Source organism: Lissotriton vulgaris, chromosome 12 (genome assembly GCF_964263255.1).
Source record: "Lissotriton vulgaris chromosome 12, aLisVul1.2, whole genome shotgun sequence".
NCBI lineage: Eukaryota > Metazoa > Chordata > Amphibia > Caudata > Salamandridae > Lissotriton > Lissotriton vulgaris.
In genome coordinates, this window is record NC_141700.1 from 554,443,603 (window position 1) to 554,459,572 (window position 15,970).

General features: G+C 48.6%; 1 protein-coding gene across 1 annotated transcript in view; it reads right to left on the reverse strand.

Annotated features, from left to right (window-relative positions):
* The window catches only part of PEX11B (peroxisomal biogenesis factor 11 beta), a 93,231-nt gene that overhangs the window by 14,547 nt on the left and 62,714 nt on the right, over positions 1-15,970 (reverse strand). The window contains exon 2 of the mRNA XM_086945366.1: positions 6,518-6,633. Coding sequence (XP_086801492.1) covers positions 6,518-6,633 — 116 coding nt within the window. The remainder of the gene's footprint in view (positions 1-6,517; positions 6,634-15,970) is intronic.

The window sequence follows — 15,970 nt, forward strand, 5'->3', positions numbered from 1 at the left end:
CCGAGGACCGGTTTCTGGCATTCCAGCCTTCTTCAGCCCGGCTTGCTTGAATCCAGTGGCAAAGTGAGCAAGGGACTCACGTCTGAGTATACCCTGCCACACTATGTCCCCCTGCCTGCATCCTTGTTTTCCGCCCTTCTCCCTGCCAGCGTCACTTACCTTTTCCTGTCTTCCGCTCTCCCACCTCCTGCTCCCCTCTCTGCCCTGCCCACCTCCCACAGTGCTCCTCACTTCTACCTGGACATACCAGTGCAGACGCAATATAGGCAAGCTTGTCTGCAGCCGTCAGCATTTGGACAGTGTCCAGCACCAGAAACCCTAGTTCTCACTGATGTAACACATTTAATTAATTGTTCAACACTGGTCCCTGATGCTGCAACACTCCTCACAAACACAGAAGGAACTTTCACTTGTACTTCTTGCAGATCTGCTTGCATTCTCACTTCCACACACCCACCACGTCACCACCCACTAACCCATCGCCAACACACCCAGCATGCCGCTGGTCCAAACACACCTGAATCAGCAACCATCCACACAACACTACCCACTCACAAACAAGTGCCTCAACACCTGCTTGCTCAGCAAACACACCATGGAGATATGGGACCTTCTGAATGACCAAACATTGAAACTGCTCTTCTTTATGGAAACTTGGCTGCATCCAGCCTGGGCTCCAAACAGTCTCTGCTATCTCCGCCGGATATAAAATCATTAGACATGTCCGCCAACACAAGCGTGGTAAAGGAATCCACATAATTTTCGAGGAGACTAACAGCTGCACCACCTCTGAAGGCCCCACAACGAGCTACATGGAGTACCTCAAGCTACAGATCACAGCAAGCTTCACCCTGTGAGGAACCCTCATCTATAGACCACCAGGACCCTGCGTGAACTTTGCCAACAACATCACAGATTCCATCTCACTCCAACATCGACATACAGAATTTTATCCTTGAACTTTAACTTAGAAGACCACACTGACCCAAACTACGTTGCCCACCCCGAAAACCTCGGCCTCACCCAGCATGTCACGGAACCCACCCACGCTGCAGGGAACATCCTACATCCAAACATCTCATCGCTCAGCGTGTCGTGGTCAAAAAACATTAACAGTCACCTGGACAGGCCACGCCTTCGTCAGTTCTAATATCACCATTCCATACCATAGTAGGCAAGTAAAAAAAAGTAAGTAATTTTTATTGTACAGTTAATTAAAACCTTTACAAGCATCCGTCAGTTTTCACAGTTTCATAATAGAAATACATGTCATGATACATTGCCATTGTGGCAGTTCAAGAATAAAAGAAAGCGCTTTTAAATATTAAAGCTAAAAACTGATAAAAATGTGGCTAATGGTTTATGGGCGTAAAATTAGCCTGGGCATGAACCCGGTCCCCTTTTGTGAGCTAAAAATTCGCAGCAGGGTATCTACGGCCTGTGGAGTGCAAGAAAATAAAGTGTCATGTGCGGGGATGACTTGAGGCCAGGGCAGGGCAGGGCAGCCAGGAAAGCATTAGGCAGACAGTTTTGTTACTCAAAGCGCATGTAATGTTGTGCTGAACTTAGGAAGAAGTAGAAGGGTCTGTATTCATAGAATTGCCTCAAGATCTATAATCAATAGAGCCAGGGTACTAGTTCAAATTTGTACTTGGTAACCACCGCAAAGTGAATGGTGTGCTTAGTGTGTAAATATTTGTCAAAGCTAAAGTACACAGCAGATTAAGCATAACATAAATTGAAAGTAATGGCTGGCAGCTATTGCAGGCCTGTGATTAACAGCATGGCCTAGCTAATCAGCCTCTTAATTGTATGTTTAGCAACGGTCTTGTTCCGGCAACCGGTAACAGTGCGCCGGTACATCAGGATAAGTGCTTAGTGCAAGAGCAGCATTGAGAGTGACCGGTAACCGTGTGCAGATATCCCGGGGAAAGTGCTTAGCACAAGAACTGTATTATGAGTAGGTACGGGTGTCTGGGGTTGACCCACCGCTTGCCCTTGAGGTAACTTGTCGGTCATTTCAGTTCGACAAATGATTAAAGCCTGTAAAACAAAAAGACACAAAGTAGAACAGAAAAATTCCTAAAAGACCATTTAAAGGATACGCAGGGCCAATTGTTCAGAAGGCGGGAGTTTCGGAGAAGCAACTGAGCCATGCTAGCTTATTTATAGGATTGTTGCCGCTGTCTCCAAGGCTTGAAGTCCTTGGGCCAGTGGTTGAGAGTGGGGACCAACTTCCAAGCTGGACCCTCGTTCCCTCCACATTACTTTGTCCTCTTAAAGTGCAGGAAGTGCACAGATTGCCAGCGCTGTGCTTCTTGTTGCGGCGGTGATGCGAGCGAGGGCCTTCTCGGTGAGGATCATAGTGCTAGGTTCCAAACTGCATCTGGAACGCTATTGTCAGCTGGATCTTCTTTCTGTTTGTTGAAATGGACGTCCGTGGCTACAAGGAATTTTACCAAACGGCAGGTCAGTTGGACATCGTCTCTGAGGAAGCTTGCCAGCACCGCTTGCCTGCAGGACCGTATGTGTTTTTTGTTGAAATAGTAGTAGTTGTAGTAGGTCACTGCTTACGGTGATGAGGTGTACTATGTTCTCTTCGCAGTCCCAGCAGAGTCAGCACATTGCTGGCGTCAGAAGGCGTAGCCACGGCGGCAAGTGGTTTGCGGAAGGCAGCAGCCCTAGGCGAAATTTCAGGAACTACTCTTTCATATTTTTGGAGAAGCTAGTGTGGAGATATGCTTGGGGTGAGGGTTTAGTGTAAGATTGTATGGTGAGCCAGCCATGTGTACGCTCTGCCAGGGAGGCTTTATCCTGCAAGATATATGAGAACTGTTAGTACAACATCCTAGACGCTCCCTAATAAGCGACTCACACAGTTTGCCAAACTCACAAATGTTCATTACTCCTCACAAAAGAGCTATGTAACTAACAGTTTCTTTTTTTGGTTACATTCTAAAACTGCTTATATCCTGTGGCCAAAATGATTGTAAAGAATTATTGTCTAAAGTACATTACAATTTTAGACAAAGTCTCCACCTAAGCGAACCGGTCATTTGAGAAGGCCTTGGTGCACCTTCCTACTTCATACCTCTAAATTGTGTAACACAAGCAGGCCCGGTTCTAGCGGGTGGGCCGGGTGGTCCAGGCCCACCCAAATATAAGCCTGGCCCACCCAAACAGTAGCCTTGGCCCTCAGTAGTGAGGGCTGAAGGCAGGCGCGCAACGCGCAAGTCGTGTGTGTCAGCCCGGGCCGAGACAGCTTTCCCGGGCGCACACACACAGACAGTTTTAGAGGTTATCGCAGCCCTGCACCCGAGTACTTCACAGGTCTTTGAAGACCATTAACATGTTAACGAGGCTTTGTTTACTTTTTTCACCCCATGCCGAGATGGCATGGGGAAAGGTGACGAAACCTTTCTTTGACACTGGTAACCTTTGGTAACCTTTGCCTACTGTCCTGCTGCGTTCTTTTTCTACGCAGCTCAGGCGAAAAGACATTTGTTTATTCTTAGTCACCTTTCCTAACCCCTGCAGTGGCTTATCACATCAGGCTGTGACACAAAGTTTGACTAATGGAGTAGGTAAGAGAATGTGTTGCTACATTTTTTTCTTTTTGAAATCTGCACAGGCCCAGCAGGACACATACTTTGTGTGTGCTTCATTTAAACGGTTTTTATCTTTATCATGGCCGGTGCAGGACAACAATAAGACATTACAAAATGCCCAGATAACGCTGGTGATTAATGAACATTCTGGAGAGCAATCAATTGTCTGTTAGTAGTTTTTAAATGCAGATGAACTGTATTGTATCTGGATAGCTCAGAGGGTTACTGCGTTTGTCACAGAGACCCATGTGTTACTTGCAGTTCAGAAGTTACAATCGTATCATAGGACAGTGACCTATGAACTGTCATCTAAGAGCTGCCTACAAACATGAATGGTATAGTTAGAACTTCGCATTTTTTGTTTTGTGATATAGTTAGAACTTCCCCAGTCTTTCGTTATTCTAATGTTGCTAAAATGAGTATGTTTGGACAGATATACATTTTTATCAGTAAAGCTGACCCCCATGGAATACTCTTTAAATCCTAAGGTTTTGTTTCCCCAGGCCAAACCCTCTTAAAATATCCCACCCACCAGTATGGATGACATGTGATTCATACACCTTGTAATCCTCATTGGTTTATGTGACATTCCCTATAGACTGATTTACATACTTGTATGATTCATTGTCTGTGTGTGATGCAAAATACTGACACACACTACACTGATATGAGTAGCACTATACAACAAATGAAATGCATATGAGAGAGGGACTACGTAAAGATGAGTGGAACAGTTGGAAGGTGGTAGTGAGGGAATCCGAGGAGGAGGTAGTGTGAGGGGCTATGGAGCGATAAGGGGCACTGTTGGAGGGTGGCAGTGAGGGAGTCCGAGGAAGAGGTCATGAGGGGGATTTGCTATGGAGAGATGAGGGGCACTTGTGGAGGGTGGCAGTGAGGGAATCAGAGGAAGAGGTCAACAGGGAGGGCCATGGAGGGATGAGGGGCACTGTTGGAGGGTGGCAGTGAGGGAGTCAGACGATGAGGTCATGAGTGGGAGGGGCTACAGAGAGATAAGGGGTACTGGTCTCCAAGGAGGCGGTCATGAGGGGGAGGGGCTATGGGGCTATGAGGGGCACTTGTGGCGTGAGGCAGTGAGGAAATCTGAGGAGGAGGTCAATAGGGGGGTCATGGAGGGATGAGGGGCACTTTCGGAAGGTGGTAGTAAAGGTATTTAAGGAGAAAGAGGTTATTGGTGTGGTGCCAAATAAGACTTTCGCATCAGCGATAAAGGTGGGCCTGTCATGGCCTTTCTGTTTTTGTTTATTTAATTAGCAGTCAGGTCATAAGGGCTACTGTGGAACATACTTTAAAGAGTGTGCTAATAACATTTACTGCTATATTCAATGTTTTAAGTTTGAAGGTGATTTTTCTAATGTTTTTACCGGGCAAAATGAAAGTGGAGCCCAATGGTGCCTGATATGGGGCTGGGGCCGAGGTCAGCTGTGACATAATGTGCACTGGAGAGGAGTAGTGGATATTCAAGCCTGTAAGGGAGTGTGTTGCAGAGTCTGGGGTCAGGTGGAGGTAGTAACGAAGAGGGATTCTCCCTGAAGGCTCGCACAGAGGGAGCCCGAGAAGTGTCACTTGCCTGATACTCCCACCTCAGAAACCTCCTCTTCCAATCAAAGGAACATTACATGGAAAAAACACTTTTTGAGAGTGATAATATTTAGAAAGAGATTTGGAAAAGAGTGCGTTTTACTGGGCCTTGCAAGACTAAGAAGAGACAAAGGAGGGCCCTGAAGGAGGCCTGCCCAGAAATATATGCAACAAATCGAGCCCGCAGTGGCCCACCCAAATGCACCCTTGGCCCACCCAAATAAAAATTCCTGGAGCCGGGCCTGAACACAAGGGTTGTGAATATGGTGAATTTCTCTTCCACGTTCATTATTAGATGAATTAAACTAACTTGTTAGTGGTGTGCAAGCACCAACAACTTCATCTTCGCAGTCGTTATGCAATCTCACAGCAGGTGAACAACTACATATTCCTTTTTTCTCTCATGCACAATATCTAGGCCCAGGCACACCTAGTCTTTGTGACCTGAAGGCAACATTACAATTATTTACCTCTCAAAACACAAATTGCAGGGAGAATGTCCTTTTACATAGACATCACTACTAGCAAAAAAGCAACCGTTTACCTGGGGATTGGACACATCACTGGTCAGTCTCATCTTTTCAGGTTAAACTTAATCTTCTGAACAACCGAGTACTTTGTCTCATCAAAAAAGTCTGTTCCAAAACGGGCTTATTTAACACCTTGGCTGCTATGGGTTTTCCCCTCCTATGCTGCTTTCTAAGCGTTCCCATTGTTCATGACGAGCTCAGCTCGTCATAAGCACAGCTCAACCGTGCCTCATGACGAGCTGAGCTCGTCATGAGCATCGAAGGGGTTAATGAAGCTCGTCATGAGCTCGTCATGAGCTGAGCTCGTCATGAGCTGAGCTCGTCATGAGTATCGAAGGGGTTAATGAAGAGGTGGCCTAGACATCATCAACACTTGAACAGCCTAATGGGGATGGACTACCTTGCAAAAGCTGGAAAGTTCAGTACAGAATTATTGCAAGGGAAATGTTCTACTTCCCAACATATTCCACTAGAAAGAACAGAGAATAACCATCCCCGTAAGGCCACAAAAACAACAACCACCATCCAGAGGTGCTACATGCATGAAAAACAATAGATTCAACTTAATCCATGGTGCTCCCATTTTTCTTCCTCAAGACAGGTGACCGCTTAGGAAAAATGATTTCGCCAAGCATCACCAATGCGGCCTGTCTCTATAAGCACATAATATTAAAGTGAGTCTCATGCAGATTGTTAAGACAGTATAAACCTATGGCATCTAGGGTAACATGGTACAGTCATTGAAAATAGGGTCATTAGAAAAAGAACGACATCACTTACACTTGCGTCCAAGGCTCATGTGTGCTTCCAGCCGTTTGACTCGTGCAAGAAACTCTGGACTTCTTCCATTCTTCTGAAGGGTGTAGCCAAGAAAGGTGCAGGCATATTGTGCAGCTCTGCAAGTAGAAAGAAACTAGTATGACAACACGCAATGGGGTCTCTAGTGCAGGGTCCTCCACCACTAACATTCTTGAATCATATGACATGGGATAGAGAAGGAGAGCTGAGCCACTAGAAGATCATACGGGACTGGTACTGGATGCCACAAACATTGAATATGGGAGGTCTAACCAGCGATATTAAGTGTTGAAGGTTGCCAACAGGCCAACTGTGACCTAATGCATAGATTAAGGAACTATCCTAACTCACACATTTATTGGTCATCCATTTGGACCACATTCCGAAATGCCATAGAGAATCGGCTTGTCCATTACAGACATAGTAGGTTTCACCTCACATATCAGGAGAAGGCTAGAGGGACCATGAGCCGTTGCAAAAATGTGTATATTGCGACAATTGTGCTCTCCAACCATACCAACCCTGGAAAAGTTGATGATTTCAATGTGTAAAACAACTTCACATGAACAGATTATGCACAGTGTACACAATAAGAAAACACTGTTCTTCGACATGATCTCCTTACTTGCAGGCAAAGGAGAGAACAAAGTGGTTGGGGGTGACACAGAGTGATTACAGCATGAGAGTAAAACAAGAGGACAACTGGTTACACAGTAGGTGAGAGGGTGACGGTGCCTAAGGAAGGACGGTCTGACCAAAGGCCAGAGACTAGGCAAATGTATCCACTGTTGTATACAACACTTAATTTAGGAAGTTGAAAAAAACATTTGGGGAACATGCAAGATCTGTTGGGAGCTAAGCGAAGCAATGACGGAAAAAGCATTTGAGGAAAAGGAGGGTCCAGTGGAGAAAGATACAAAGTGCAATGCAGAAATTTCAGGAAGCCTTTATGGTAGCGGAGAGACACTTTGGAGAAGATGATTGAACGAACAGGAAAGATAAGAAATACATTATAAAACAGTGGCAGAAATATTGAGAAGATGAGAAACACCGGAGAAGACTGAAACCAGGGCAGGAAGATAATACAGGTCAGCATCTAACCCTGTTTTTATAGTTTGCCAATTTGACCTGTACTTTTTCTTTTTTTAGCATAGGTCAGAAACTCGGCAAATATGACTGTACTAACATTGCAAGGGCCTAGGCCTCCTGTTCTACAGCATAAAAAGTTGTTTTTTGTTGGCAGCATCCCACCTTTTATAACATTCCTCAGTAATTTAGGTTTCAATGTCTAGCTGTGATTACTGACATTTGTAAGCCAATGGTAATTCGTCCCCATACCAGTTAGAAATAGAAAGGTCTTTGAAGCCCCACATGGAAAAGTAGTATTACACTTGATCAGTGACCCTGGACCAGGGCTCTGAGATCGATTACTTTTCAGATTCCCACAAAAAGCACTATTTGTTCTGAAGGACATTCGGAGGGATCTTCACTGGCTCCCCTTAGTTATGTTATGTTATGTTATTTTTATACTTCTATAGCGCACGGCCACTCCACGGAGTATCCCGGCGCTTTATCGAAGGAAGCTTGTATAAGTTTTAAAATGTATTATCTCACTTAAAAATCTCTCTGAAGAGGCAAAACTAGATTTCTAGCAGGCCTACCGGCAATTTCAGGTAGCTCGATACAATCCATAAGTAAGAACTCCCACACTGTAGACACAAATTCAGACAGTTTAAGCTCAAAAGTTAATCTTTTCTGGATCTGCTGCTTCCATCTGGAACATCCTCTGAAGTCCTACCTTTCTGAAAAGGGATCAAAAATCATCTGTTCGGGGGGCGTGGCCAAGCGGTCCAACATGGCGGATACGCTTTAGACAAGCTCCGGAGGCCCCCTCGAATATCCTTCTTTAATCCTGTGACAACAGACCATATTTTCCCTCAGGCTCCCTTGTACCGTGTCGCTATGCACCCGTCGTCTGGTGGAGGTGCTTAACGGCGGACTCTCAACCGGAGCGGCAGCCTGGTGACGCAACGGGCCAGCCCGGGGCTTGAGGTTTGGGCCTTGGCTGCGTCACATCCCGGCCCCTCTGCTGCGCTGCGGCCGGACTGCCCCAGAGTCCAGCTGACGGCCACGCACAGAATTTCTGGGAGAGACCGGAGCAGCGATTGTCCTGGGGCGGAGCAGAGGAAACCGCGCAGGGTTGTGGCCGTGCGGCCGAGCTGAGTCTTGGCTGGAGGACGCTGCGGCCGGCAGTATTATTGGCCAGTGGAGCTGGGCCCGGCTGCCTAGCTGTGAGGAGCCTTAACTGTGCCACATGGCCCCTAGTGGCTGCTGTGGGTCCCTTCAGAGGTTAGTGTGTGCCCCCCCGACGCAACTACGTGCGAGGGCCCCTGGATGTTTTCCTGAAGTAACGCGCCCCTGCCTGGCCTTTCTGACTGCACCCGCTGTGGGGCCCTCTTGGGTACTTTGTGAGCCTGCTTTTGCGCTCCTTGCTGCTGGTGAGCAGTGGTGTGCTGAAGCAGTGAGCGCACCGGGTTGGCACGGGGCTGCGCACACGGCTTGATTCCTAAGTGGGGCCCTTACGCGTCCACGCCCAACTGAGGCCGCAAGGAATTTATAGGGCCTAGATCCCCCCACATTACCCTGTGGAGCGGAGGAAGTGATGGGGCAGACATAATCTCCTTTCAGCAACAATACTGCAAAGGAACTGCCCCCGAAACATTGAACAAGGCCTGGAAGAGAGCAGTTGCTAGAGTGAACCGGGGATCACTACCTCTTCACCACAATCCAGGTGAAACACCTCCACATATGGACCACGCAGTGCTGCTGAGATACACCTATGTGGAGGCACCCATTAGGGGGGTGAGGGGGTATCTGTGCACGGAAGTGGCCGGGCTAGGTCCTGGTGCGGCTTGTGTGTAGGTGGTCTCCACACCGGCCTTCCTGCCAGCCCTGTTGGTGGAAGCTATCTGGATCTACTACTCACTGTGAGACGTCCTCCCCTCCGCTCTCTCTCTTCAGGTGCTGCTGCTGCCACAACTGTCACCTTGGGTGAGACCGCACTGCCTACTGGCCTTTACAGAACTCTGCTGGTGCTGTGAGGGCTTGCTGCCGTCACTAACCATGACTCGCGACAAGTTGCAAAACACCAAACAAAGTACACTGGATCGCTATGCCACCTCAGGTACGCAAACGGCAGATTTGGTGAGTCAGAGTTCTTCTGGTCCGGACAATGCTGCATTGATGGCGGCAATAACGGAATCAAGAGACGCGCTTGAGGCCAAGATCGGGGTGGTCGGGTCGGATGTGATGTTGATCACATGTGAGGGCATACCTGCTGTCGCTAACCCCGACTAGCGATAAGTTGCAAAACACCAAACAAAGTAAACTGGATCGCTATGCCGTATCAGGTTCGCAAACGGCAGATTTGGTGAGTCCGAGTTCTTCTGATCCGGACAATGCTGCATTGATGACGGCAAGAACGCAACCACGAGACGCCAAGATCGGGGCGGTTGGGTCGGATGTGATGTTGATCCGCCAAGATCTCCGCAAGGCGGTGGAGAGGATATCGGAAGCTGAAACCCGGATATCAACCACGGAAGACACAGTTAAATCCCTCCACAAGAAGGTATCCTCTCTGGGATCCATTACCAAAGGTCCAAGCGATCAGGGCGGTGGACGCCAAAGGCAGGGCCCGGAGGAACAATCTTCGCTTTGTGGGCTTTCCGGACGGCAGCATGGAGAACAATGCGGAACGATTCCTCACCGAGTGGATAGTTGGTTGGATTCCTCAGCCGTCTTTGTCTAAGTGTTTCATCATTGAACCCGCACACCGCGCTTTGATGCAAAAATCCAGGCCTTGTCTCATCATAGCTAGGTGCTTACATTTTCATGGCCATTATGCAATCCTCACACAGGCCAGATTGGCGGGCCAGCTTCAATATAACTCCCACCACATTCTAATCTTTCTAGACTATACAAGATTGGTACAGCAACGTCGGCAATCATTTACGACTGCTAAAGCCCGACTCCGAGATCTTAAAACTCCAATATGCACTACTCTTCCCGGCCCAGCTGAGAGTCATCTTCGAATCACATACGCCTTCTTTGATACCCCCAAGGAGGTGTTCGCCTGGACGGACGAAAGGCGGAAACTCGAGCCGCACACCCTGCCGCGCCTTGACTCAGAGTCGTCCTCTGGCTGGCAAACCTCAGATCACTTCCCTTACTTTGTGTACTTCCTCTAACTGTCCGGAACTGGTGCTGGTGCCTGGGAACTGAGGCGTGAATGTGTCCAATGCTGATGTCACAACGCATGGGCCTACATGAGGCCTCCCCCATCACTCTCTTCTCAGTATCTGAGAACTTAGTACTTGTTAGAGACTGTTCTATGATGAACCTTTGGTGTGGGGCAGTGGTATGACGCCCACTGCGACAGATGCTTCTACTGCTTGGAGGTATTGGGTGGGCCGGGGTTGGGTTTCTTGAACTGTTTGATGCTATGTTTTATTGACACTATCTCACCCATCAAATGTGATCCTGGGATTGCCACTCATTTACGTCGGTGCCTTCCTATATACATGCCACAACCACCTATGCCACAAGATTTAGCGGGTGCCAAGAGTAGAGTGCTCCGAGTACTTAGTTAGAATGTAAACGGCCTACTCGATAAGAATAAACGGGGGGCTGTACTGAGCCAGGTGAAGCTCTTCACGCCCGGTGTCCTATTCCTGCAAGAGACCCATTTGGCGGGTACCAAGACACCTTGTTTGGGAAAGTTTGGTTTCACACACACTTATCATGCTGGCTTTACTAGAGGTTCATGAGGGGTTGCCATCATCATACACTGCAGCGTCCCCTTCGTTCATAGCCTAACATGGTCGGACCCACAGGATAGATATATTGTGCTATATGGGACGCTATATGGGGAACCCGTTATTCTGAGCAGTGTCTACGCCCCCCCTCTCTCATGGTCCCTAGTCGAGAAACTGACGATGCTCTGGACCAACCTCCCATCGGGAAGGACTTCAGTGGGGGGGGGGGGGGGGGGGGGGGGATTGGATTATTGAAATTATTGCCCCTGGTTCAGGGCCTGTGGTGGGTGGACTCGTGGAGAACCATACATCCCAACACGCGTGCGTACACTAATTTTTCTGAAGCCCACAAATCCTTCTCTCGTCTAGATTATGTGTTCCCCTCAGGGGCACACACTCATTGGTTGACCGCGGCTGAAATTCTGCTCCAGGGTCTATCCGACCATTCACCGGTATCTATTCTCCGGTCTCTGGATCCCAGGCGTTCCCCATTTCGGTGGCGCTTGTCACATATCCACAAATCTTTAGCGGACTATTTCTTACTCAATACAGGCACAGTAGAATCTCCAGTCATCCTGTGGGAAGCAATGAAACCCACTCTCAGAGGAGCAGATATTGCCTCTGACCCGCACAACGCCGACAGCGAAGCAATAAGTTATTACATATTGAGGCCGAGCTACTTGATCTGGAGCGCGCGAGTAGAGACACTGTGGGATAGGTGACGCGTGGACAATTACTAAATGTCCAACAGACGTACCCCAGGGAACTCCTAAATGAAGCCCGGCTTTTTTGGCTTGCCACTTGTAGTCGGATATACCAATGGGGAGACAAGTCTAGTGCCCTGCTGCATTGACTGTCAGCAGACACTGCGCCCCCAGATGCTCCTAAGTATACAAGGCCCCGATAGGACAGCTCCTACGGACCCATCCACCATAGCGAAGTGTTTCGCCTTGTACTTTGCAGATCTATATGCTCCCCACGAAGCGAAGCAATCCCCTCTGCCCTTATAAAGAAATGTATTGCTGACTTTCCTCCTCGTGCGCCATCTGATTTAACGCGGGATGCACTGGACGCCTCCCTGTCGGTGGACAAACTGCTGACCGCGCTGCTTGACATGCGGGCGAAAAAGGTACCAAGTCCGAATGGTTACCTGGGTGAGTTTTTCCAAAAATATCACCCGCAATTACAAAAACCCTACCTCGCTGCACTGGAGGAGTCCTTAGAGAGGGTTGATCTCCTGCCGGATTGATGACATGCGGAGACTGTTGTATTTTTTAAGTCAGGTCGTCCGCCGGAACAATACTCGTCATATCGTCTGATTTCATTACTTAATGCGTAAGCTAAGCTTCTGGCCAAGGTGATTGCAAACCGCCTAGTCCTGTATATTACGGAGCTGGTCTCCCCTGATCAGGCCGGTTTTATGCCGAACTGTGTTACGGGGCACAATATAAGGCGTGCTCATAATGCTATCGCCGCAGTTGACAAGCTTGGCACCCCTGCCGTGCTTCTCCTGGCGGATATGAACAAGGCCTTTGATTCCCTCAGCTGGACGTATCTCTTTGCCTTGCTTGACCATCTAAATATAGGCCCTCGGTTATCAAGCCTCATTTGCCTGCTGTACACGAATATAACCGCCTCGGTCCGAGTGGCCGACTCGGTTTCCAGAAGCTTCCCTACCGGGAGGGGGACACCCCCGGGCTGCCCGCTCTCCCCTTATCTTGTCGTTCTTGCTATGGAGCCCCTAGCGGCTTGGGTTCGCATAGATGCGCAGATGCGTGGGTTCGAGTGGACAACAAGCATCTCCGACCACATTGCGCTCTATGAGGATGATGTTTTATTCTTCCTCACGGACCTTGAACGGACTGGGCAGCGCCTCCTTCTCATTATGCAGATCTTTGGCGAATCCTCCGGCCTCTATATGAATCGGGGCAAATCATTTTTGTGGCTGCTGCTAGGCGGAGGTCAGCTTGGCGACTGGCAGTATGAGGTAGTGGTTGTCCTGGACGGCTTCAAATATCTGGGAGTATATCTCTCAACGTCTCCGGCGTTCGCGTGGACTAAGAACCTCGCCCCCTATGGACACAGGTGAGTGAACAGACATGAGTGTGGTCCTACCTGCCCCTATCTCTCTTTGGTAGGTCCGCTATTTTTAAAATGATTTCTCTACCTCATCTCCTTTATCAATTACAGAACCATCCCTATCCGATCAAACCAACATGGTTTCGCCAATTGAATGCTACTCTAGCCTGCTTTCTTGGGGGGGGGGTGCGTCGGGGGGAGCCCTGAGGACCTGGTTCCAGTCTACTTACTCCGGTGTAGTGGCCACCCCAGACATTCAGGCGTATTACATGGCCTCCCACCTGCTCGTCCTCAACAACTGGTGGTATGGTGACCGTGGGGACCTGGCATATGCTGTGGAACGCTGGTTGATGGGGGACACCACCCTCCACATGGCTCTCTATTCGGTGGCACTGCTTCGTGAGCTACCCCCCACTACAGTCACAATCTTCAAGATTTGAAAGTCGGGACTCTGCCTGATGGGTTGGTGAGGAAGACTCACCAGGAAAACTCCATTGTGGAACAACTGACAGTTACCACAGCTGGTGCAGCTGTCCGGCTTTCAGGGCTGGGAGTCCATAGGGATTGACACAGTGGGGGCAGTTGTACGCGGATGCGGTCTCGAATCCTTTTTTGATCTACAAGCGGAATGGGATATGCCCCGCACACAGTTTTACTGCTATCTCCATTTTCGACATGCCTTCACCCCATACATATCTCACCTAACAGAGATCCCGGAATATAACCCCATTGAGGCCAAAGTTTTTATGGGCAACTTGGGGGATCACAAGATAACTATATATCGTACACTTAATAACAATACCCCTACCCCGCGACATAAAACTAGAGAGGCATGGCAGCAGGACTTAGGCCCCCTTGAGGAGGACGACTGGGTTGAGGCTCTAGAATCCCCTTGCAGTGCAGCTAATGCGGACTGTCTGCGCCTCATTCAGTTTAAATACCTCCAAAGAGCCTACTATATCAGACAAAGACTGTGGCGCTCTGGGCTCATCACAACCCCACATTGCTTACGCTGTGGATCTATGGAGGGTGCTTTCCTACACACTGTATAGTCCTGCCCGACACTGTCAAGGTTCTGGAGAGGGGTGTTTACATGCATGTCCTAGGTGTGACATTATATCCTCGCCAAGTCTTGCCATGCTGAATGTTATGGAAAACATAGGAGGCAATCAATATAAGCGCCACCTCCTATTTCTGGGTCTCATGCTGGCAAAAAGAGATATCGCCCGGGTCTGGAAAAATGAATCGCCACCGTCGCTTGGGGTATGGAAGAGGGGTCTTGACTATTGTACGGGCTTGAAACTCCCGGTCATTGATGCGAGGGCATGCTTGTAAACACTACAACATTTGGAAACGGTGGGCCGATTACAGGGGACTGTATCTAGAGCCCCCTCCCCCCCGTCTGATGCTGAAGAACTGTTGCTATGACACTAGTGGACTGGCATCTACTTAGTGCTTTTATTCGCTGCAACTGTGGGTGGCAAAAAAATGTCAATATTTAAAATTGTTTTATTTGTTAAACGGAGGCAATGTGGCGCAGTTGTTTTTTCTTTCTTCTTTTTTAGGTCTCGTCTAGCGTTGCTGCGCACATGCCCAGCTCGCTCAGCGAGATTTTTTGTAAATGAGGAGTTTGAGAAAAGGGCTTGAAGCCCCGCCCCTTATTTCCATTGGCCGGTGTCACCGTTTGTTAAATGGTGGCCTGCCATTGGAAATTTAGGTGTTTGGTTTGCCTCCCTTTCGCTTTTTGTGCCAGCCCACCCAGACTGGCTTGCCTGCTTTGCGTCTGTCGCAAAGCACTTTCTTTTCTTTATGAGGCCATGTGTTTCTACTTAGAAACACATGGCCCCATAAAGACAAGAGATCGATGCTTGTTCTTGCAGCAGAGCTGTCTCTGCACGCGAGCTGTTTTAGTATGAGAGAGATGGGTGTCTGGGTCTTAATAAGTTTGCGGCATGACTGGAATTCTGCACAGGCCCCTACCCCTCTTTGCCAAGTCTCAAAGCTTCGCTCCTTCTCCCCCCACCTGTGTGACTGTTGCAGCGCCAGGCGCGGTCTACCCCAGCCCTACCTCTCGCACTCGCTGCCAGCACGGGGTTAACTTTGCTTGCATTCCTCTCCTGTGCGGCTCCAGTTCCCCCTCCCTCCACTTACCCACTAGAGAAGAACAGAGCTGTTGTCTGCCTTTCAGTAACAAGTAGATTTGTCCTCGGCAAACAGACACAACCTGTTTACGTGCTTTTGATCTATTGCTAGATAATCTGCATTCCCCATAAAAACCTCCACATCTCTTGGACCCCTCCGCACCCAGCCCGTTGTGTGAGGATTACAGACCAAGCAGAAAATATGGGATTGTGAAATTTAATTTTTAAGTTCAGAGATTCACGTAAAAAAGGAGCAATGTCCAAATCTAAATGCAGCGTCACTTTAAACGTGGCTTAGTCAGACATTTCTTTAACACCTTTAAGAACTACATACGTCTTTCGCCCTGTTTTGGGGCTGTTCACCCTGCTTTCGTTTACGTGTTTTGAGAAACATGTGCTTA